Genomic DNA, 25,554 nt, shown 5'->3' with positions numbered 1-25,554 from the left:
GAGCTGAATGAAAAGTTCGATAAGAATAATATGAGACTTTTTCTTATATTTATATTGTAAATATTAATAAAAAGTATTTCACATATGTTTTGTGCTATTTGAGCCAATAAATGCAATTGCTCTCCCGACACCATGTCATTTGTCTGGCAAGAAAGGATTACTTTTCGAAGATTATTTCAGAGAACACTGGAAACTCTAGAATATTATTCTCCACTATTGATCAACTACTCAACATTGCCCCCACACCCCCACAGTTCTCTGCATCAAAATGTGAAGAACTCGCATTATTCTTCACTAGTAAGATAACTTCAATTAGAGCCAGTACTGTTGCCGATATAAACATAGATGATCTCAGTAAATCCTATGGAAATTGTGTAACCATGGGAACCTTCACCTGTATTACATTGAATGAGCTTTGCAAGACTGTCACTGAGTGTAACTCCTCCACTCCAAGTATTGACCCTGTACCGACCGCATTCTTTAAGCGGGTATTCAACAGTGTCTCAAGTCATGTCCTAAACATTATAAACACATCCCTTCAAACAGGCATCTTCCCAGATGCCTTTAAAACAGCTGTGGTAAAACCTTTACTTAAGAAGCCCAACCTAGATGGAAATGTACTGACCAGCTATAGGCCGATATCCAACCTTCCTTTCATTAGTAAGATACTTGAAAAGATAGTTTCAGTGCAAATAAACTCGTTTCTGAAAGAAAACAATATCCTGGAGGAATTTCAGTCAGGCTTTAGAACATACCACAGCTCTGAAACTGCTCTTACTAAAATAATCAGCGACCTCAGACTAAACTCCGATGAAAACAAGGTGCCGATTCTTATCCTCTTAGACCTAAGTGCAGCGTTTGATACCATTGAGCATGATATCCTAACCAATCGTCTTGAAAGGTTAGTCCGTCTTTCGGACTGTGTGTTAAACTGGTTCGGAACATATATCAAAGGGAGAAAGTTCTATGTCAGCTGAGGAGAGCATGTGTCCAGCACACATGACAGCCACTATGGGGTTGCACAAGGCAGCTGCCTTGGTCCACTATTATTCTCACTTTACATGCTGCCGCTTGGCGACATCATCAGAAAGCACAATGTATATTTCCATAGTTATGCGGATGACACACAATTGTACATATCTGCAGAACCCAATGATGCTACACCTATAAGCTCCATCACCAACTGTCTTCTGGCTATAAATAAATGGATGAGCAGCAGTTTCTTAAAGTTAAACGAGGATAAAACTGAAATCTTGCTAATCGGCCCTAAAACAAAAAGAGAAATGCTGTTTAATAATTTGGGGAAATTAACTCCCTGGATTAAATCCGAGGTTCCAAGTCTTGGTGTTATCTTAGATTCAGATCTAAGCTTCAGGTCCCACATTAACAAGGTGACCAAAACATCATTTTTCCACCTTAGAAATATAGCCAAAGTAAGAGCGTTCATAAATCAAAATGATGCTGAGAAACTGATTCATGCCTTTATTTCAAGCCGGCTTGACTACTGTAATGCGCTCTTTACTGGTCTCCCGAAAAAAACCACTGATAGACTTCAGCTCATCCAAAACGCTGCAGCTCGCCTATTAACCAGGACCAAGAAGAGAGAGCACATTAGACCAGTTCTAGCTGCTCTGCACTGGCTTCCTGTAACATTTAGAATTGATTTTAAGATCCTTCTCCTTCTATACAAAGCCTTCAACGGCCAGGGACCAAGCTACATTGCAAACTCTCTTGTTAGCTATATACCTCCAAGAACCCTGCGATCATCTGCTGCTGGTTTATTGGAGGCTCCCAGCAACAGCAGAAAGAAGATCGGTGATGCAGCCTTTGTCAATTACGCCCCCAAACTATGGAACACACTGCCAATAGGTATCAGGGAGGCCAGGTCGCTAGATATTTTCAAAACAAAACTTAAAACTCATTTCTTTACCCGAGCATTTAACTAATTATCTTTTGTAAATTTCATTTTAAGCCTAATTTTATCTTTATTTTATTTTTTACCTTTTCTTAATGATATATTCTTTATTTTATTAAAGCGCGCTCCTATTTTAAACTCACTTTATTAATTGTGTACGCATACATTAATGTTTTGTTTTTATGTATTCATGTTTTTCTTTCATTGTTGTAAAGCGCTTTGAGCTGCACTTCTTGTATGAAAGGTCCTATACATATAAAATTTATTATTATTATTATTATTATTATTATTATTGTTATTATTATTATTATTATTATTATTATTATTATTATTATTATTATTATTATTATTATTATTATTATTATTCTGCCTTTTGTAATAAGTTTAAGTAGAAACACGTTTACATGTAGCGCTTTACCTCCCTCTAATGGTTGCAGTGGGAAGTTGTTTTTGAGAGCAAATACCGAATGGCAGCAAGCAATGTCGACTCGTGTGCATGTGTTAAAAGCTGATGTTTAAACCTTTTATGTTGTGCCTTGGACAAGATTTGTCCGTGAGTATTATTCGAATTTTGAAACAATATTTTATTTTGGTTACATGTGATGTTTAATGCAAACCTATTCACCGTAAATGTGATGTAGCTTGTATGTGTTTAGCTAACGCACAATTTTACTTGTATTTTCTCCTAGTTTTACGACGGTCTTAAGAGGGCAATGGTTTGAGGCCATTCTACAAATAAATCAGCTAAAAGAAACCAAGTCTGATTATTTGGAGCGTCGTTAACTCGCTGTCTAGCTGGTGAAAAACTAGATGCTTCAGAGTGAGGACAGCACAATTATTATTTGTGTCATAACATACACAGACACACCCATGACACACCCACATAATTAAAAATTATATACATTGTAATGAAATTATAAATGATAAATAATCATTATAATTTAACAATAATAGTTTCTTCAGCTCTTTCTACAAGAACTATTTCTTTATGAACAAAAATGCCTCGTAAATTGTATGATCAAAAACTTCATCAAAGAGATATCAATAAACACACAAATCCATTTTATGATTTATTTATACAAGACCTACTTACGAGCAAAGATGATTTGTCTTTGCTATTTATTGTGCCAGCCTTATCTTTCACAATCGGGACAATATCGACTTGATTAAATTTGGCTCGAATCGAAATCCCAGAAAAACAGATGGCTGGTATTGTTTTCCCATTGAAAATTGTCAGTGCTCAGCAGATAACTTGTGGGCACCACATGCCTGATTTCTTAGGCTTGATAACAATATGGTTGACTTCCTGTACAGAAAATAATCACACGCTGTTTGTTCTGTTATCGCACACAAAAAGAACTTGCGACACAGTTCCTAATATTTCTGCCGTGAGTGTTCCATTTGCACCATCTAAATGTGTTTTCAAAGAATTCACTTAGTAGTAATTCATTTCTCTTTCTCAATGAATTTCTCTCTCAAAAAAAATCATTTCTTTTTCTCAGTGAAATCCTTTGCAAAATTCAGCCGGACTTTGACGAGAGACTCTGATTTTCGGTGCGTGTTCATCTGAATATTGCATTTGCCCCTCAGAGTCTATTCGAGGCCCGTGCTTATTCGGTTTACCTGACTGAGCCCGCAGATTAAAAGCTTCCCCATCTTCCCCCATCACCCTCTTCCCCATCAAACCCCTGCACTGCTCAGCTCAGCGCAGCCCAGCCCAGCCCAGCCTGGCTCGGGTTTGTACTTTGTCATTTCATTCAAGGAGACGGGCTTCCTGAGATAAAAAGAGTGGAGCGGGGTCCAACTGTTGCAATGTTACAGTTGCTGAGTTTCCTTGTGCTCTAGCACCCCCCAGTGGTGAAATGTGCGAGGACCTGATTTGGGCTTCCGTCATTGGTCATGGATTTGCCACACGTGCGTGACTGGTGGGTGGGGATCGCTGATGGTGAAGATGAAGTGCTAACACTGTGAGTTTGAGTTCGATTCATTTACCGTTTTTTTCCGTGTATAGTGCGCCCCCATGTATAGTACGCACCCCTAACAATGGCATGCTGATGCTGGAAAAAAGCTTGTACCCATGTATAATACGCACCCAATTTTTATGAATTTTTTTAAAAAAAAATTTAATTTTTTTTTTTTTTTTTTTTTTTAAGTCCCAAAGATCGTCACACACGCAGGGAGGCAATGGGTCCCATTTTTAAAGTCTTTGGTATGGTCTTAACTAGGCTGGATGTCATTTTTTTTGTTGGCGTTGATTTCTCCGACTGCCCCTAAACGCACCACCGCGCTCCGTGCGCACACGGCGGCTCTGTATGGGAGAGACGTTGAAGAGGAATAAAAACACCCTTGGAAACCAAAACTTGCCCCTCGTCGTGACTCGGAGCCGCAACAAATGTTTCGGATTTGTGTAGGGTACATTGTGACAGACGGCAAACTAGCAGGTGATCGAGCGAGCGTCTGATACAAGAGCATTGCGGTCGTATGGAGCGTGTTTGAAATGAACAGCAGAGACGAAAGGAACAAGGCAAAGTGTTGTGAAATAAAATATTACCTGTAATACGCATTTTGTTATTTGCTGATTGAAACTGCTAATTAAACTGTGAATTGAAACTAATAGGTGGAGAACTGAACTCTCGCTCTTTATATAGCTGACGTGTCTTGCGCAACCGTTCTGCGCATCTGTAATGGCGGCCTCCGTATGACGTCCGGTCCGCGATGGAGATTAAAAAACAAACAATATTTGACAATAACACACCATCGAGGATTGCACCATCGCATCAAACGATGTGTCGTCAATTATGAATTTTACTAAGTGTGTTGGGCAGGATGGCTGAATGCGATGCGCGATTGACAACAAACAAGAAGAAAGGTGAGTTTTATTTCGGGGGAGATTTGTCATGTCTCGTCCCCAGTTTTGCTATGTGTCTAGGTTGCCATAGTTTCTGTTCGTGTCACCCCGCTCTTCCTGTGTCACCTCAATCGATGTAACGTGTTTTGTATTTAAGTCCTGTCTGCCCCTCGCTCACCGTTGGATCATTGCATGTGTTACTGTCATTCTGTTCCTGTCTTTGGTAATGTCACCCTGTCTTTTTGTTCCACGACTTTGTCGGTCAGTCCTGTTGTTGGTTTTGTTGTACCATGACTTTATTTAAAAAAAAAAAAAAAAAAAAATTAAAAAAAAAAAAAATTAAAAATTTTTTTTCTTTGTACCCATGTATAATACGCACCCCAGATTTTAGGACAATAAATTAGTAAAATATTGCGCACTATACACGGAAAAAAACGGTAGGCTCTCATAGTACCTCTGATGAAAATGACAGGCATCTTTTAACTTGCGCAATTGGTGGCTGACTACATCCTTTGTTTGCCCCACTGTACATCTGAAGCTTAATAGCAGAACTTTGGGGCAGTTGTGTGCAATCACATGACCAATGATGTTGTGAAGAAATAAAAGGGAATCAATCAACCACCTCGTGCAATTGGTTGCCATGCGCCCAATGAAGAGCATCGAGTAAAAAAATGCCATCGCTGTGCTCTGATTTGTCCGCCTGTTCCCCAAATTATGCCCTCAGCCAACCAGTGTGCTCCCGGGTGGCGCGGGCACCGCACCAGCTGCTACAAGAAGATGGGAGTCCCCAACGGTTGGCTGGGCGCCTGGCACCACTGCGTCTCTGAGGGCGGCAACCTGGTCTCGATCACCTCCTCGGCCGAGGAAGACTTTGTGAAGGCGACCATGGGCGTGGACACCCGCTTCTGGCTGGGACTCTCCAACCAGGTGAGACGGAAGCGGCAGTGGACTCTGCGGCGACAACTGGAACTGTTTTCTTTTTTCCCCCCAGAAATGTGACAAGGTCTGGTGTCGCTTTGAAGACGGGAGCCAGAAGCTGGCCTGGTCTGATGGCGAGACAATAAAGCACACCAACTGGGCCCCAAATCAACTCGAAAGGTAAGACGTCACAACTCTGCATGCTGTTGTCGGGCGGAGGTTCTGGAACCAATTTTGAAGACGGACACTTTTGGAAGAAAAAAAACCCAGGAAAATAATCCTTCCTTTTTAATCTACCGACAGCGCCGACGCCGCGTCCTGCGCCCATGTTGACCAAAAGGCTTGGAAGGATTCCGGGAAGTGGAGGTCTGGCTCCTGCGCTTCCTCCTTAGCCTACATGTGCAAACGGCCGCTGGGTAAGCCTGCATGTTTATAATCAGGTTGAGTTTGAAAGGAGAAAAGCTCAAACAGGGTCTTTTTCTATGCAGACTGCCCGACGTGTTCCCCCAAAAGTGGTCCTGCTATCGTGAAGAGTGAGTTGCAGCACGCCTATTTGCACCATCTGGTCATGGTTTCCTCCTCAATGTTTTTCTTTGTGCCCTCAGCTTCTGACTGCGACGATGGCAACATCCTTTATGGCTATCATTGCTATTTTCATGGCCCGAGTCGTGAAACTCAAGAGGATGCTGAGGAGTTCTGTCTCGCCCGGGGAGCCCACCTGCCTCGCGTCCACTCTAAGCAAGATGTCCAATTCCTGTCTGGTAAGCACCAAGAGGAACCGCCGTAGTCGTCACTTGGCTGAAGCTCTTCTTGCCCTGAAGCTCTTGTTCTCCCTCCTTTCATCAAGATCACCTTCAAAATTATCATTTTCTTTGGGTGGGACTCAAGAAGAAGGGAGACAACTACAAGTGGAGTGACGGAACAGCTTTGGTAAGTGAATTGCTGGAGGCCTTTGAAAAAGTCGGTTTGCAGGCATCCGTTTTGTCTTGAAGCATCGGGCAGCCGATGAGACATTTTTGGCGCTCTGATTTTAGAGACAGCGAGGAGGCAGTTAAGATGTCCAGGAACTATCCTGGATGGTGCCTCTGGTTTGTCTTTAGGTCTTCAGGGTTAGTTGCATTGCGCATGAGACCTTTGGGTCGCCAGAGAGGGCACAACATGCTTCATTTCAATGCAATGTTCATACTACTTTGACTGACAATAAAGTGAAGCCAACAAACCAAAGTGAAACTTGAATGAGAGAAGGCACGCCATTAAGTGAGGAAATGCGGCAGGAAGACGACCAGATCAAATGCAACACGCTTAAAGTTCTATCCAAAATCTCGTCCGCGGGACTACGAAGATCTCGACGACAGAAGCTACTCCGGTGGTGACTGTGCAACAATATTTGATGCACAGATCTACCTGAACTTACCATGCCACTGGAAGCAGTCAGTTATCTGCCAAACAGGTGCTAACGTCGCTCCCGAGCGCTCCTTTTGGACGGGTCCCGCATTTGCTTATACCCCTTTCTCTGCAGCCAAGCGCGGCGGAGGGCGTCCACCATTGGTGGGCGAACCTGGTAGGTGTCCAGCACTGGCGCCGTCCGTCTTGCACTGTCTTGCGTAACGCCGTCTTATGTCTGGCTCGCAGATTGGACTGACAAATGCGGCTGGTGGCTGGATGACCCCTCCAGCGACTTCTGCTACCTGATCATCCCACAGCCCACCAAGACCTGGCAGGTGGCGCAAGACCACTGCCAAGCCCACCAAGGGAACCTGCTCAGCATCGCCGACTCGCACGAGCAGGACTTAGGTAGGCGGCCGTGAATTGAAATATTGGCCATGAACAAGTTGTTAATTTTGCACATATTTAAAACACGTAAATAGGAAAATAAAGTGCCATATCGAAGTCACCCAAAATGAAAAAACAACAAAATATGCTGGAGTAGGAGGAAGCAGAGCTTTTTAGATTCCCACCCTAATCCATTCAACAAATACCGTTTTTTTCCGTGTATAGTGCGCCCCCATGTATAATACGCACCCTAAAAATGGCATGCTGATGCTGGAAAAAAGCCTGTACCCATGTATAATACGCACCCAATTTTTATGAATTTTTAAAAAAACATTTTTTTAAGTCCCAATGATCGTCACACACGCAGGGAGGCAATGGGTCCCATTTTTATAGTCTTTGGTATGGTCTTAACTAGGCTGGATGTAATTTTTTTTTGTTGGCGTTGATTTCTCCGACTGCCCGTAAACGCACCACCGCGCTCCGTGCGCGCACGGGAAAGAGGCGTGCGCACGTGAAAAAGGTGGCTCTGTATGGGAGAGACGTTGAAGAGGAAAAAAACACCCTTGGAAACCAAAACTTGCCCCTCGTCGTGACTCGGAGCCGCAACAAATGTTTCGGATTTGTGTAGGGTACATTGTGACAGACAGCAAACGAGCAGGTGATCGAGCAAGCCTTGTCTGATACCAGAGCATTGCGGTCGTATGGAGCGTGTTTGAAGTGAACAGCAGAGACGAAAGGAACAAGGCAATGTGTTGTGAATGTGCCAGATTTCAGGACAATAAATTAGTTAAATTTTGCGCACTATACACGGAAAAAAACGGTAATAGTTTACTGGTTTGGACAGGGCAATTTTATAATCTGGTCAATTTGATCACTAATTTATTACGCCCGAGGTACGAGTATTAGACTTCCTCATGACGCCATTTGGGTGCATTTATTTTATTGCTCTTTGGAACCATTTAAAAAAATAAATAAAATGATTGTACCGTAATTTTCGGACTATAAGTTGCACCTGCCATAAAATGCCCAAAAATGTGGAAAAAAACATATATAAGTCGCTCCGGAGTATAAATCGCATTTTGGGGTCAATTTATTCGACAAAATCCAAGAACAGACAAGAACGAGCAACAACAGGCTAAACGATACGGTATGCTAACGTGACAAGCACAAACAAGGAGCTGAGAACGGGTCTGACATAACATTCAGTTATTTAATAATATAACATTATATAAGGCGCACTGTTGACTATTGATAAAAATTTAGGTTTTTAGGTGCGCCTTATAGGGCGGAAAATACGGTACTTAAATAACACGTTTATAAAACCATCTGTGTCACTCCAATTCATTAAATCCATCGATCGTCCTTTGTCAACAATGCCGTGTGCCGCGCCACACTTCAAATTATTCCACAAGCCCATACAAAGATATATAAACTATCTTTTAAATAACTATCATATAAATAACAATATTATCAAACCATTTGTGTCACTCCAAATCCATCGATCAAATTTCTCGTCTTTTATCAATCGTCCTTTGTCAACAGTTCGAAATATTCCAAAGGCCCATACAACGATATATAAACTATATTTTAAATAACTATCACATAAACAACAATATTATCAAACCATTTGTGTCACTCCAAATCATTAAATCCATCGACCAAATTTCTCATCCTTAATGTCATCCTGGTGACAGAGGACATGTCCAGAGGATATGGCGCTTTAAAGTGTTAATTGCTTTATTTGATTTTTTCTCTCTATTTTTCATGTTTTGAATATGTTCAAGATAAAGATATCAAAGCATGTGAAGTGATCAACTATACTAAAAATAACATGTGAAGTGGTCAACTATACTTGTAAGTAAGTGATGTGTTAATGATCAAGTAAAAATTTGTGGAAAAGAAAACATATATAAGTCGCTCCTGAGTATAAGTCGCCCCCCCCCCCAAACTATGAAAAATAAAAACGCGACTTATAGTCCGAAAATTACGGTATACTGCTTTGTAACAATTTTGCTATTGCTACAAATGGATAGACAGACCTTGACTCTTTTAAAAACAAATGTGCAAGGAATTTGAACTGTTTTTCCGATTTGTTCATTTGTGATATGGGTCCAGATGCCAGGTTTCAAAATTGTATATTTCTGTCCTACTTTAGAGAGCTAAAAAGATGTCTGGGGGCAATTTCAAAATCTTCCGGGACGTTTTCGGACTGCCTCAAACTTAATACATGTACAGTACATTGTCAATAGAAGTGCCACTCCGTTCCGTTTCACTCAATTCCAGGTTTCTCAGTATGGTTCGCAAATAAGTCACGCCTTTCTCCTCAAATGTATCACTTTGCTGATTGTCACTCTGTGTGTGTGCGTGTGCGTGTGTGTGTGCGCGTGTGTGTGCGCGTGTGCGTGTGTGTATGGATGTAGGGTGGGCTAGTCAGCTTACACTGAGTGTTTACAAGCAATGATTGATTGATTGATTGAATATTTATTGATCCCCAGGGGTGGGGAAATTCAGGCCCCAGCAGTATCCATACCACAGAGCGGGTATACAAAAGACACACAGATGGCATGAGCGCAACTCAATAGGCTCTCATAAGGCTGCCACACAACGGCGCCACAAAGAAAGTCAGAAAGTGCACAAGATAAAAGCCATCAAAGCAAATCAAAGCTAAAAGACAAAGGGAAAAAAAGTAACAGCGGCCACCTAGCACCCCTCAATACAAGAGAACACCCCAAAACACACAAAATAGCCTCCACGGGGTCCATCGACGGGTGTAAGGGCAGTCCAGTTCAACGGCGCCCAATGGACCGTGGTGGTGAATTGGTGAAAACACCACAAAGCAGGCAAACGTGCGAGCAGCGTCCCGGGCACCCTGTCGGGGGACGTGCAGATGGTCACCACGGGGCTAGCATGGCGAAAGTCGTTGGTTCCGACGAGCACGAGGGAGCGGACTCCCCACAGGTGTTGCGGCTGCAAGGCCAACGCGAGGGACCCGGTCATCGCTGGTCGGATAAGCAGGAAGCTGTCGTAGAGTTACGCCGGCCTCGACCGATGATCCCGGTCCCAGGAAGAAAAAATAAATAAAATAAAATATCCGATCCGAAGAGGTACCGAGGTGCGGTAGAAGGCACCAGCAACGCCGAATGGACAAAAAGACAGAAGAAAAAGGAGAAAAGAAGGAAATAAAGAGGAAAAGAGAGAGAACACTGCTGGGAGGCAGCCACTCACGGCGCCATACCAAGAGATACGAGCCGAAACCAAACTGCACGTTCACGGAGGAGCTGAATGAAAAGTTCGATGAGAATAATATGAGACTTTTTCTTATATTTATATTATAAATATTAATAAAAAGTATTTTACATATGTTTTGTGCTATTTGAACCAATAAATGCAATTGCTCTTCAGACACCATGTCATTTGTGTCATAACATACACAGACACACCCATGAGCCCCCCCCCCCCCCCCCCCAAAAAAAAGGGTATCTTCCTTTTGAAAACCCCAAATCTGGTGACCCTGTGTAAGTGCCTGAAAATGTGTAAGAGATAACAATCCCATCGAGGAGTCGTCTGAGTCCTCAAGCGTTTGCTTCCCCCAAAGAGCCAACAAGCCACAAGATCCCCGCATGGCGTGCAAATTATTGCACTCAAGGGCCTTGACGTTTCCCCCTCATTTCTCTCAGATTCATTTGCTCATCGTCTCCTCGCTCATTTTCATTCACAAGTACATCTCATTTGATTCCCACTTTCAGACTTGGATTTCATGATTTTGATTTACTGTGAAATGAATACATTGAATTCCACCTCCTTTCATTCCCACTTTCCTACTTGGATTTCATGATTTCGATTTACTGTTAAATGAGTTGACTGCTTCTTGCTGTTGTTCACGCATACACCAGAACATTTACAAAGTAACCCAAAAAAATAAAGGAATCAAAGTAACAAAACAAATAAAGGACTCAAAGGGTACAGTGCGTCCGTCACACGCGCTCGCCACTCCCACATTTTGTGCTACGTGACGTGGTTGGCGTGTGGGCTTGGCTTGTCTCTGGCTTGGAGCAAGCAGGCACACCAAACGTCCATTTGTTTCTCCAGACTGGAATCCACAGGCCGTTGTCATTTCTTTTCTCCGGAGTGCAATCTCTGCGACCCTCAGTGAGGCGATTCTTTTCCCCCGCGCTCTCTCTCCCTCTCTCTCTCCAAGATGTGGGAGGCACTCGAGAGGTCTATTCTCATGCTTGGTCTATATTGGACATGCGTGTCAGGTAAGCAATTTAGTCAATTAAAACCAGTCAGTTCAACAGAGTTCGTTGCTAAAACAATACCGCTGTCGACAACGTGATGAAATGTACTGTACTGTGAGTTCGCATGACTGCATCTGCTTCTACTCTTGTCAAAACATTACAGGGCCTGAGATCAAAACACTTTATTGCAATGGATCCAATTCTGAGCACAAAAATGAGCTCCTGTGAACTTTTGAATTATTCTGATGCTGTTGCTGTGTACAACTTTGATGACGTCACTCTTGCTCGAGTGAGCGCAATTGCTTCCTTCGTACCGTGGCCAATCGTGTTCTTTCCATTCCTTTCTCGTTCGTTCAAATATGGGGTGGCTTTTTAAGGTGCGTTTATCATTTTCGTTCATGTTGGCTGCTGCTCTGTCAGAATATACGAACAACTTGACTTTGAAGTAATTCCAAAGGGCCTATAGAGGAAGTCAACCTGTCTCTACTATGCTCATTCAAAGGGCACAGTCACTCAGACGGACGGACGAGCGCATCTCGGTGGTCTGGGGAGACCTCTAGCGGTGGATGTGAGAAATATGAATGACGGGCGACGGACGGCAGGCAGCAGCAACACGTTTCAAACGTCCGCGATTTCTCCACGCCACATAACGATACAAAGTAACACTAAAACATCCAATCTACGTATCATGCAACAACAACAACCATGTAGCAAGTAACGTCTTTGTTGGCCGTGAACCCTGCCGAACTTGCTCAACTTCTCATGAACTTGTAAAGCACTACTTGACGAACCTGCGCTCTTCCTAACTAAACCATTTCTTAGCATTAAAATGTAATCATTATTGATATTATTGAAACATATTACGAATAATTATTTCATACAGCCCTTTATACAACAGATAGTTCTTAGCGCCTCTATTATAAAGCTATTTCTCGTTTTCTTTCATCTAAATATAATGAATAATAAATAAAAAAATATGTACATTGTAATGAAATTATAAATGATAAATAATCATTATAATTTAACAATAATCATTTCTTCAGCTCTTTCTACAAGAATTACATGATCAAAAACCTCATCAATGAGACATCAATAAACACACAAATCCGTATGATGATTTATTTATGTACATTGTAATGAAATTATAAATGATAATCATTATCATTTAAAAATAATTTCTTCAGCTCTTTCTACAATAACTATTTTTTCATGAACAATAATGTCTCATGAATTTTATGATCAAAAACCTATTCATTTATTTTTCTCAATGAATTTCTCTCTCAAAAAATTCATTTCTTTTTCTCAGTGAAATTCTTTGCAAAATTCAGCCGGACTTTTACAAGAGACTCTGATTTTCAGTGCGTGTTCATCTGAATATTGCATTTGCCCCTCAGAGTCCATTCGAGGCCCGTGCTTATTTGGGTTAACCTGACTGAGCCCGCAGTTTAAAAGCCCCTCTTCCCCATGAAACCCCTGCACTGCTCAGCCCAGCCCAGCCCAGCCCAGCCTAGCTTGGCTTTGTACTTTGTCATTTAATTCAAGGACACGGGCTTCCTGAGCTAAAAAGAGTGGCGCGGGGTCCAACTGTTGCAATGTTACAGTTGCTGAGTTGCCTTGTGCTTTAGCACCCCCCAGTGGTGAAATGTGCGAGGACCTGATTTGGGCTTAGGTCATTGGTCATGGATTTGCCACACGTGCGTGACTGGTGGGTGGGGCTCGCTGATGGTGAAGATGAAGTGCGAACACTGTGAGTTCGAGTTCGATTCATTTTGTCTCACATAGTGCCTCTGATGAAAATGACAGGCATCTTTTAACTTGCGCAGTTGGTGGCTGACTACATCATTTGTTTGCCCCACTGTACATCTGAAGCTTCATAGCAGAACTTTGGGGCAGTTGTGTGCAATCTCATGTCATGATCTGTGGACATGTAATCATGACCAATGATGTTGTGAAGAAATAAAAGTGAATCAATCAACCAATCAATCCTTGGCAGGCACAAGTGATGCTTTGATGCAAACAATCAGCAGCGCACCCCAAAATGAAGGACAGGCAAGTTTTTGGAAGGGCCCAAAGGCACAATGAGCATTGCCCTCCCTGACAGAATCCTCGTGCATTTGGTTGCCATGCGCCCAATGAAGAGCATCGAGTAAAAACATGCCATCGGTGTGCTCTGATCTGTCCGCCTGTTCACCAAATTATGCCCTCAGCCAACCAGTGTGCTCTCGGGTGGCGCGGGTACGGCACCAGCTGCTACAAGAAGATGGGAGTCCCCAACGGTTGGCTGGGTGCCTGGCACCACTGCGTCTCTGAGGGCGGCGACCTGGTCTCGATCACCTCCTCGGCCGAGGAAAGGTTTGTGAAGACGACCATGGCCAAGTACAACCACTTCTGGCTGGGACTCTCCAACCAGGTGAGACGGAAGCGGCAGTGGACTCTGCGGCGACAACTGGAACTGTTTTCTTTTCTCCCCCCAGAAATGCGACAAGGTCTGGTGTCGCTTTGAAGGTGGGAGTCAGAAGCTGGCCTGGTCTGATGGCCAGACAACAACACACCGCAACTGGGCCCCAAATCAACTTGAAAGGTAAGACCTCACAACTCTGCATGCTGTTGTCAGGCGGAGACGTCGGCGTAAAGGTTCTGGAACCAAGTTTGAGAATGACCACTCAAGGAAAAATAGGAAAACGTTCTTTTTTTTTTTTTTTTTTTTTTTTTTAATCTACCGACAGCGCCGACGTCGCGTCCTGCGCCTACGTCGCCCAAAAGGCTCCTAAGTATCCCGGGAAGTGGAGGTCTGGCTCCTGCGCTTCCTCCTTAGCCTACATGTGCAAACGGCCGCTGGGTAAGCCTGCATGTTTGTAATCGGGTTGACTTTGAAAGGAGAAAAGCTCAAACAGGGTCTTTTTCTTTGCAGACTGCCCGGCGTGTTCCACCAAAAGTGGTCCTGCTTTAGTGAAGAGTGAGTTGCAGCACGCCTATTTGCACCATCTGGTCATGGTTTCCTCCTCAATGTTTTTCTTTGTGCCCTCAGCTTCTGACTGCGACGATGGCAACATCCTTTATGACGACCATTGCTATCTTTTTGGCACGAGTCGTGAAACTCAAGAGGATGCTGAGGAGTTCTGTCTCGCCCGGGGAGCCCACCTCCCTCGCGTCCACTCTAAGCGAGATGCCCAATTCCTGGAAGGTAAGCACCAAGAGGAACCGCCGTAGTCGTCACTTGGCTGAAGCTCTTCTTGCCCTGAAGCTGTTGTTCTCCCTCCTTTCATCAAGATCAGCGTCAAATTAATTATTTTCCTTGGGTGGGACTCAAGAAGAAGGGCAACAACTACAAGTGGAGTGACGGAACAGTTTTGGTAAGTGAATTGCTGGAGGCCTTTGGAAAAGTCTGTTTGCAGGCATCCGTTTTGTCTTGAGGCATCGGGCAGCCGATGACACATTTTTGGCGCTCTGATTTTAGAGACAGCGAGGAGGCAGTTAAGATGTCCAGGAAATATCCTGGATGGTGCCTCTGGTTTGTCTTTGGGTATTCAGGGTTATTTGCATTGCGCATGAGACCTTTGGCTCGCCAGAGAGGGCACAACATGCTTCATTTCATTGCAATGTTCATACTACTTTGACTGACAATAAAGTGAAGCCGACAAACCAAAGTGAAACTTGAATGAGAGAAGGTACGCCATTAAGTGAGGAAATGCGGCAGGAAGACGACCAGATCAAATGCAACACGCTTAAAGTTCTGTCCCAAATCTCGTCCGCAGGACTACGAAGACATCAATGACAGAAGCCACTCCGGTGGTGACTGTGCATTTATAGCTGATACACAGATCTACCTGAACGCCAGATGCCGATCCGAGTGGCCAGTTGTCTGCCAAACAGGTGCTAACGTCGCTCCCAAGCGCTCCTTTTGGACGGGTCCCGCATTTGCTTATACCCCCTTTCTCTGCAGTCAAGCGCGGCGGAGGCCGTCCACTATTGGTGGGCCAACCTGGTAGGTGTCCAGCACTGGCGCCGTCCGTCTTGCACTGTCTTGCGTAACGCCGTCTTATGTCTGGCTCGCAGACTGGACTGACAAATGCGGCTGGTGGCTGGATGACCCCTCCAGCGACTTCTGCTACCTGATCATCCCACAGCCCACCAAGACCTGGCAGGAGGCGCAAGACCACTGCCAAGCCCACCAAGGGAACCTGCTCAGCATCGCCGACTCGCAAGAGCAGAGCTTTGTGCACGGTAGGCGGCCGTGAATTAAAATATTGGCCACGAACAAGTTCTGTTCATTTTGCACATATTTAAAACACGTAAATAGGAAAAGAAAGCACTTTAAAGTGCCATATCTAAGTCACCCAAAATGAAAACAAAACAACCCAAAAACACCAAAGAATGCTGGAGTAGGAGGAAGCAGAGCTTTTTAGATTCCCACCCTAATCCATTCAACAAATACTTCAACATACAAATCAATAAAAGAGACACACTTTCAGATTCCCTTTTGCCTGTGTGTAGTCACTTGTCTTTTTTTTCAGGCATGTTAAGAGACCAGATTTGATACACTTTTTTGAGCAGTTTTTACGTGTGCTCATTTTCTCGACCATTGCACAATTTCACCCCACAAACAGTAATACACATTTTTATAGTTGTTCAGCAGACTTTTCCACGCCTAATATTCAGTTTCCGTCTCAGATGATAGCCACCCTACCCTGCCTGCCTTTCCATAAAAAAAAAAAAGTGTCTCCCGCTTGGAAGAAGGTCACCATATCTTGCTGTGTACATCATAATTTGAGCTGTCTTGTGTTTGATCGAGATCCCTGAGTGACAAAAGTTTTGTCTGGTATTATAAAAAGTGCATTTGTATTCTCCTTGTTATTTTTCTTATCGCTTGACTTATTCGGTGTTACCCCATATTCCCCATACAGTTATCTGAGTAGATGTCGGTATCTGGAGTCCGCAATGCTTCCGAATTGCCTTTGACATTTTTGTTTTGACATGATTTCCAGCAGATTTTTATTGTCAACAGTCACACCCAGGACTTTTATTTCAGAAGTCAATTTTCCCTTCCAAATGAGGTTCGATATGTGTACTTTTCAAATCATGCGAATTTTGGTTCCCTCAAATTGTGGTTGTTTCCATAAGCTGCTGTCCATTGTCCACAGCGCAATAGATGTTTGTATCACGAGCAAAACAAAATGCATTTCATTATTTTTGCTGCATTACTGCACGATGATCGCGTTTAGGAGCAAGGACAGCCGACCCTTGAGGTTCTCCACATGTTATGGGCAAAAAGTCTGATCTCCAGTTTTTACAAATTGCTGCCTGTTGATTAAGTCGCTCCTCACCCAGTCCACTCTGATGCCATGATTTATTGTGTCAAATGCTTCCTTTAGATCTGTGAAAATACCCATCACCTTTTTTTGTGTGCGTGACGCTCTCGATAGGATCCATTAGTGCCATTGATGTTGTGCTGAGAATCCATATTGACTTTTTTCTTTTCTTTATTCAACAAAGTTGTCGAGTTTTTCTGTGAAACTTATTCAAGGATCTCGGAGTACTGAAAGAGCAGAGAGAGAATGGCGTGTAATTAGTCTATTTCTACAGTGGTAGTAGCTATTTTCATATCCTTTGGAAATCTACCAGATGTAAGACATAATGCATATGTGAGTCAGTGGTTGTGCAATTTCATCAAGAACTTTTGTGGATGCTACACATATCCATATCATTGTCATCAGTTGAGGTTTTACTTCTACACCAAGAAATATATGGATTGAGCAGCCAAGTCTGTCTGGATCCTGTGATTTTCCTGCCAGCTGGCAGGTCCCACCCACATTGACCAAAAAAAAACTTCTTCATTGACCACCGCTTTCATATTGTGTATCGATCGCTCGATTTCAATACAATAAACCGGGTACTTTGTGTTTTTGTTTTTAGCTCCAGTGTTTAATACCTTCCTTCCACATCCCCTTCGTATTATTTTTATATCTCTTTACAGGACAGGTTTGATGGTACAGTAATCCCTCGTTTACCGCGGATAATTGGTTTCAAGACCACCCGCAAAGTAGTGTCACCCTTTTTTTTTAAACATACATTGTTTGTGTATCAATAAGTGCATATGAAACCATATAAGTGCAACTGTTATCATTAGAACATGAAATAATAGTTCGAGCGCAGTATACCGCACTGTTATTGTTGGCTTGGTGTTGATTCTACTACTCGTCATCTTGGCTAACATCCCCCTATTCTTCTTGCATGTTCTCTTTTGATCCACAGGTGTCATGAGTCAGGCACAAGCGTCCTCTCTGTGGTTGGGCGCCGATGTCTCACTCGATGACGATGACGGCAAATGGATTGACGGATCCTCGTTCACGTTCAAGCGCCGTTGGGAAGGTCGGTCGGAGACGGTTGTCTGCTGCATTTTGGAGGAACGGAGGAGCACTGAGATCTTGTCTCCCTCCCTCCCTCCAGGTGACGCCAAAGGAAATTGTCTTTCCTTGCTCACTGGCAGCGGCGACTGGAAGTACGACCCGTGCGGCAACAAGAGAGGCTACGTCTGCAAGAAAAGAGGAAAAGGTAAGTGAGGCATGACGCCCCACCGACCGTTATCGCCCCTTGACCTCCGTCTGTGCCTTAAAGTCTGTCTTTTCGTTTCCTCTTGCAGGATTGACAGCGCCGACTCTTGACGGTAAGTCAGACTGAGCACATGATCCTGGAGTCACACCATGCCAACCGACAAATTCTTTGCAGTTTTTTGTTCAATTTTGTGAAGTACTCAGCCACATGTTGAATGCTTTTTGCATCGTCTTAACTTGCACAGCGGCACTTTGTGTGCGTGCGGACGGGTTGTTTCTCAAGCGTGAAGGTGAATTTTCCGGAATCATTTCAAAAAATGCACTGGGCTGAGCTTAACCAAGTCGAGTGATCTTCCAATTTGCCCGACCCGAGAAAATGACCCTTTGCTCAAAAGTGGACTGCAGGGCAAAAACAGGAGTGTGCTCTGATCTGTCCGCCTTTTCCCCAAGTTGTGCCCTCAGACAGCAAGTGTGATCCCGGGTGGACCGAGCGCGACTCCAGCTGCTACAAGAAGATGGAAGTCCCCAACGGTTGGCTGGGGGCCTGGCACCACTGCGTCTGGCTGGGCGGCGACCTGGTCTCGATCACCTCCTCGGCCGAGGAAGACTTTGTGAAGACGACCATGGACAAGGACACCCCCTTCTGGCTGGGACTTTCCAACCAGGTGAGATGGAAGCGGCAGTGGAGTCTGGAGAAACAACTGGGACTGTTGTTGTTCTTCCCTGCAGAAATGCGACGACTCCTGGTGTCGCTTTGAAGGCGGGACCCAGAAGCTGACCTGGTCCGATGGCCAGACAACAACACACCGCAACTGGGCCCCAAATCAACTCGAGAGGTAAGACCTCACAACTCTGCATGCTGTTGTCAGGCGCAGGTTCTGGAACCAGTTTTGAAGACGGACACTTTGGGAGGAAAAATAAAAACTGGAAAATATTCCTTTTTGTTTCTCCCGACAGCGCCGCCGTTGCGTCCTGCGCCTACGTCAACCAAGGGGGAATTGGTGAGCCCGGCAAGTGGAGGTCTGGCTCCTGTCATTCCTCGTTGGCCTACATGTGCAAACGGCCGCAGAGTAAGCCTGCACGTCCGTGCTCACGTTGCCAATGAAAGAAGCAAACGGGTCTTTTTTTGTGCAGGCTGCCCAGAGGGACAGACGTGTTCCCCCAAACGTGGTCCTGCTGTCGTGAAGAGTGAGTTGCAGCACACTTATTTGCACTTTGGCCGTCTTGTCACGGTAACGTTTTTCTTTGCGGGCCCAGCTGCCTACTGCGACGACAACTCCTTCCACTATGACGATTATTGTTACCGTTACGAGAAGACGCATGAAAATTATGACAATGCCGAGAAGTTCTGTCAAGTCCGGGGAGGCCACCTGGCTAGCGTCCACTCTAAGCAAGAGGCCCAATTTGTGTATGGTGAGCACCAAGTTGAACCTCCGCACTCGTCATTTGCCTGAAGCTCTTCTCGCCCTGAAACTCTTCTTGTCCTTCCTTCCTTCCTTCCTTCCCTCAAGATCACTCGCAGACCTCACAATCTGCTTTGGTGGGACTCAAGAAAACGACGGGCGACGACTACGAGTGGAGTGACGGAACAACCTTTGTAAGTGAATTGCTTATTTTTCAAAAGCTGCGCTGGGAAAGTCCAAATTTGAGCAGCATAAAAAAAAGGGGAGAAATGCCGCTCAACGATTGGATTGTTTTGGAGGGGAAATGGGCAAAACGTGGGTGCGAGTGAGCCCAGGAAGGGCGTTGGGAGTCCAATACACGCGTGTCGTCCGCAGGAGTACAAACGGTGGGAAAAAGACACCACGGGGGACTGTGCGTTCCCAAATTCTGTTGGGGAGTTGAGTGGCTGTGAGTGCTCAACGACGCGGCCATTCTTCTGCAAAACAGGTGCAAACGTCGCTCCCGAGCGCTCCTTTTTGGACGCATCCATCGCATTTGCTGATACTTGACCCCCTTCCTTGCAGCCAAGCGCGGAGGGACTCGACGGCTGGCATCATCAGTCAGCCTAGTCAGTAGGTGTCCCGCACTGCCGCTGTCTCATGCCGCACTGCCGCTGTCTTATGCCGTCTATGGCTCGCAGGCTGGACTTACAAATGCGGCTGGTGGCTGGACAACCCCACCAACGACTTCTGCTACCTGATGATCAGCCAGCCCACCAAGACCTGGCAGAAGGCGCAAGACGACTGCAAACTCCTCGAAGGGGACCTGCTCAGCATCACCGACACCGATGAGCAGGGCTTCATAAAGGGTTGGCTGGTCGTGAATTTGCGCATGACTTGAGAAAGAAACTTTTTTTTTTTTCCCCTACTTCACCTTCCTTTCCATTCGAAACGTGATCAAGCTGAGATATGGCCAGCTTTGCTTGTTTGTTTTTTGGCTTCACTCTTTGTTGCAGTATTGTTAGCACTTTGTCATGGCTGTGCCACACCCGTCAAGTTGTAGTCATGTGTGAGTCGTTTTGGAATCGTGCATGTTCTCTTTGGGATCCAAAGGTATCGCCAAGGTTCTGATGGGCGATGACGCCTCCCTGTGGTTGGGCGCCAACGGAGGCATCGAGGGTGACGGCGGCAAGTGGGCTGACGGATCCCCCTTCTCTTACCTCCACTCGAGTGAAGGTCGGGCTGAGGCGGTTGTCAGCTGCACTTTGGAGGAACGGATGAGCGCTCGCTCAGATCTTGTCTCCCCCCCCCCCCTCCTCCCTCCAGGTGACCCCAAAGAGGGGAAATGTCTTTCCTTGCTCACCGGCAGCAGTGACTGGAAGCGTGACAAGTGCGACAACATGAAAGGCTACGTCTGCAAGAAAAGAGGAAAAGGTAAGTGAGATGTGACGCCCCACGGTGGGTGGATCTTCATCACACGTTCTGGTTCCCGCTTCTAGGAAAGACAGCAAAACCCCAGCTGCTGCTACATGATGGTAAGTCGCCTTCAACGTCTCTGTAAAAAAAAGACGGAGAGAAGTCAACGGTTGTGCTCTCTCGCTCGCAGGCTACAAGGAGGAATTTATTTGCCAAGACGATTTGAGAGTCCTTCGTTGTTCCGATGAAAGCGTCATCCGCGTACAGTCGGCTTTCCTCGGCCGGAGGCGTACCAACGTCTGTCTGACTGACGGCGCCGGATCACACGGTAAGAATCCTCCAGTGGCATTGTTGATTTTAGCTTTAGTTTCTGTCGCGAGGTGTCACACGCAGTCCAGTAACTCATTTGTAACCTATAATTCAATATCAATATGCATGGACTCCTGCAACCAGTTGAAGTCGGTATGTGAATGAAATGTGCATCAAATGGCGCTGTGTTGTCATTTGCAGATCGCTGCAGGATGAAAGGGGCTCTCTCTCACTTTAGAGCCATGTGTGACAAACATCAGCATTGCCCCATTCAACCTACGCTTCCGGACCCCTGCCCTAGTGTCTCCAAATACCACCACATCGTCTACAGCTGTGTGCAGAAAGGTGGGCTTCACAAGGAAAGAATCCAACGGATCCCCAGAAAGCGCGTCGGCTGGCCAGACGTGAGAGTGAATGAGCGAGCGTTCCTTCCACTTTTTTGTCTTTCCTCAGTGTGTCTTGACAGTCTGGGCATCGCTGACGGGACAATCCCAGACTCCTCCTTCACAGCCTCTTCCGCTGAGATCAATGGCGAACCTCACAAAGCGCGTCTGGGGGGCAGCGGTTGCTGGACACCGTCCAAAATACGTATGTAAAAAAACAAAAAAAAAACACAGCTCTCCGTCGTAGTTACTGGTAATTTGGTGTCCTGAGCAATGGAATGGAATGCCTTCCGCCCTCAGGCGGCAGCTGGATCCAGGTGAACCTCGGTCAGACCTACAAGGTGACGGGCATTGTGACCCAGAGGTGTATGAACCAAGAGTATTCGTCCAGCATATTTGAGTTGCAGTTAAGTATTGACGGAGAGACTTGGTATCGCCACCCAGAGCAGGTGAGCGAGCGGTAGGCGACTCCAACTTTGTCATCCAGGCAGTTGCCATTCATTGCAAACGCGCGTGTTTTGTTTCCAGCCTGTTGTGGGGAGGCACATGCTAACCAGGTTCGTGTTCGCCAAGTACGTCCGCCTCCTGCCAAGATTTTATGGCCTTCGCTTTGACATCTTAGGGTGCATGCCTGACGACACCTTTCGCGGTGAGTACCGACGTTTGGAGTGCAGTGGAAAAACCAGCAAGAAACAGGCTTTGATTTGCCCTTCTGACCCGCAGACATCTTATGCAACAGCACAGCCACCAGCCTCGGCCTCGACGGTTCAATGACGTGAGTCAAACCCGCCATCAATTTTTCTTGCACAAAAGCCTCCTCGTAACTCAAGGTCTCCCGCAGGGTCCGGTGCGCGCAGGGCTGCGCCCGACCCTACACAGTCTACGGAACACAGATCTACAAACAAGTATGTTAATTAGTGCACGAGCTGCCAGCGGAGTTCTTGTTCTTTGTCCGAGATGTTCTCTGAGTGCAGGAGTCAAACATCTGCGCGGCTGCCATTCACTCGGGCGTCATTGAGAACGCGATCGGAGGAATTGTGACTTTGGTGAAGAAAGAGCCACAGGAGGCCTACAGCAGCTCCGCCAGGAACGGGATCACCTCGAGGTTGGCTCTCACTGCAGCGTCTATTTGAAGACGCCCGGCTCATTCTCACTTAACTGTCTGCAGGGATGGTGACGGTTTGGCTCGGTCTCCGTCTTACACTTTTCTTGACCAGGGTGAGTAGGCTGTCTAGAATAGGAAGCGTACTTCATCACGTGACGCCATCTTGCGCGCAGAGCCGAGATGCTTGGGACCTGAATGGGAGGAGTTTGCGGACTTTTGCTACAAACCTTTTGATGAGAGAAAGACGTGGTACGACGCTCGAGAATCCTGCTCCTGTCTGAAGGCCAAGCTGGTGTCCATTCGCTCCAAGGTTGAGCGGGATTGGCTGCAAGACCTCCTGACGTCAGGTGCGCGCTCGCCAAGCGTCGCAACTGCTTGATCGCTGCCATATCTGGAAAGCAAATGAGAGCGCTCTTGCTGTTTGCAGCCCCCGGCGACACGTGGATCGGACTGAACGCCCCGGTGGTTCCCGGCGAATTTGCGTGGTCGGACCACCAGAAGGTGACCTTCACCAACTGGGCTCCGGAAGAACCTGGCGAGGGGTTGGAGAATTGCGTGGCCGCCTTGAGCCAGGTGGGTGGCAAATGGAAGATGAAGTCGTGCGCGGAACTCAACGGCTACATGTGTAAGATGCCCACGAAGCGTTATGAGCTGGATAAAGGCGCCAATGCAAGCTGCGAGTCATCATATGAATGCAATTGACCTTGCATGATCGTTCTGTTTGATTTACCGTGCATTTTGATTGACTGACTGCTGGATTGATTTACCATGCATTATGATTCTGTTTACTTCTTCCTCTTCATGACTTAACATGTGAAATGACGATTTACCATGCATTATTATTCCTTTGTCCATTTACCATGTTATTATTCTCTTAGATTTACCGTGCATTTTCATCATTTATTTCTTATATTTCATTTTACTTATTGTTAAATTTACCATGCATCATGATTATGCCATCTGATGATTTACCTTGCATTATTATTCCTTTGTCCAATTTACCATGTTGTTATTCTCTTAGATTTACCGTGCATTTTCATCATTGATTTCTTATATTTCAATTACTTATTGTTAAATTTACCATACATTATTATTACGCCATCTGATGATTTACCATGCATTATTACTTTGTCCAATTTACCATGTTGTTATTCTTTTAGATTTACCGAGTATTTTCATCATTGATTTCTTAGATTTCATTTACTTATTGTTAAATTTACCATGCATTATTATACCATCTGTTGTTTTACCTTGTTTAATTGACCAAAAAAATAATAAAATAATAAAGACAATCGGTGTGTCACCTGGTTAACTCATTTAATAGTTTACTGGTTTGGACAGGGCAATTTTTTAATCCGGTCAATTTGCACTTCCTCATGACGCCATTTGGGTGCATTTTGTATTGCTCTTTGGAACCATTTTGAAAAAAATGATTGTATACTGCTTTGTAACAATTTTGATATTGCTATTCACGTAATCAAATCCATCCATTGTCCTGAAGCGCTTATCCTCACGAGGGTCGCGGGTAGTCTTGTCTGTCACCATTACAAGATTCAAGAGTTTTTTTATTCACCATGTTTGAGCGTGCCAAACAAGGAATTTGACTTCAGTAAAACACACCCTCTGTTCAACATTTAGGTGACGAACAACACTCAAGACATGTGAAAAATGGCAAAAACAGTGTAGACAAATTCAAAAAAGGTGTGAAGAGCAGGACGTTATTGCAAAGTAACGACTCAGACTCTAAGAGTGGTGTGAGTTCATCAGAGCAACAGCCTGGGGGAAGAAGCTGTCCCTGTCTGCTGGTTTTGGCGTACCGAGCTCTATAACGCTGTCCAGAGGGGAGTAGTTCAAACAGACTGCAACCTGGGTGAGAAGGGTCTGTCGAGATGTTCGTTGCACGTTTCCTGGTCCTGGACAGGTACAAGTGTTGGATAGATTAAAAAAACTAAACAAAAAAAAACAATTAGGAGCGGCCATTCCGCCTCTCATGAGTGTGTTAGGAACGTGGGAGGAAACCCACGCAGGGAAGGGGTGAAAACATGCAAAGCCCACATTAGATGGCCGGCAATGGCATTGAACCCTGCGCCTAATATAGTATTGCGCAAATGAAGCATTCACCGACAGCTTCTCCAAAGGCCACCGCACTAGTGTAGCGTAAAAAAGAGACACAAAAAAAGTCATTTCATGCAAACATCAGGCGAGCAGGTGCTCCACCAGCCATCATGCGCACATTCTACCGTGGCACCACTGAGAGCGTCCTCTCCAGTTGTATCGTTGTGTGGGGTGGTAGCTGCACTGAATACAACATGAAGGCCCTGCAGCGCATAGTGAACACAGCTGGTAGGATTAGATGGTGCTTCACTCCCCTCCCTGAAGGACATTTACACCTCCCGTCTCACCCGCAAGGCGACCACGATTGTGTGTGATGTGAGTCACCCCGCTCACACTTTGGGAAGAGGTACAGGGGCCTGCGCTCCTGCACCACCAGACTCACCAACAGCTTCGTACTCCAGGCTGTTAGGATCCTAAACTCTCTCCCATCTCCACCCTCGGCTGCATAACGTCCTGACCTTTTGGGCCACGTTGGCTGCTTTGCATTACTCTCGCGCTATATTCTGACTGTCTGCTGTATGCACACTTGCTCTGTTTTTGCTCCTATTTATCTATTTATTTATTTATTTATTTATTTATTTATTTATTTATTTATTTATTT

General features: G+C 45.2%; 1 protein-coding gene across 1 annotated transcript; it reads left to right on the top strand.

The window, feature by feature from the left end:
* Positions 1 to 2,283: 2,283 nt before the first annotated feature.
* LOC133163777 (macrophage mannose receptor 1-like) lies at positions 2,284 to 24,117 on the top strand. The gene is made up of 25 exons (XM_061293999.1): positions 2,284 to 2,468; positions 2,605 to 2,735; positions 5,488 to 5,690; positions 5,755 to 5,861; positions 5,985 to 6,097; positions 6,170 to 6,214; positions 6,287 to 6,442; positions 19,755 to 19,840; positions 20,022 to 20,133; positions 20,211 to 20,258; positions 20,327 to 20,494; positions 20,739 to 20,861; positions 20,952 to 21,059; positions 21,125 to 21,160; positions 21,232 to 21,369; positions 21,552 to 21,695; positions 21,804 to 21,938; positions 22,034 to 22,182; positions 22,262 to 22,382; positions 22,457 to 22,508; positions 22,575 to 22,638; positions 22,708 to 22,838; positions 22,902 to 22,951; positions 23,012 to 23,185; positions 23,266 to 24,117. Exons 2-25 carry the CDS (start codon positions 2,726 to 2,728, stop codon positions 23,538 to 23,540), a joined length of 2,748 nt encoding a protein of 915 aa, XP_061149983.1. The 5' UTR covers positions 2,284 to 2,468; positions 2,605 to 2,725; the 3' UTR covers positions 23,541 to 24,117.
* The last annotated feature ends 1,437 nt before the right edge of the window (positions 24,118 to 25,554 follow it).

The sequence above is a fragment of the Syngnathus typhle genome, linkage group LG1 (genome assembly GCF_033458585.1).
Source record: "Syngnathus typhle isolate RoL2023-S1 ecotype Sweden linkage group LG1, RoL_Styp_1.0, whole genome shotgun sequence".
Lineage (NCBI taxonomy): Eukaryota > Metazoa > Chordata > Actinopteri > Syngnathiformes > Syngnathidae > Syngnathus > Syngnathus typhle.
This window is presented reverse-complemented; position numbering and strand designations above follow the sequence as displayed.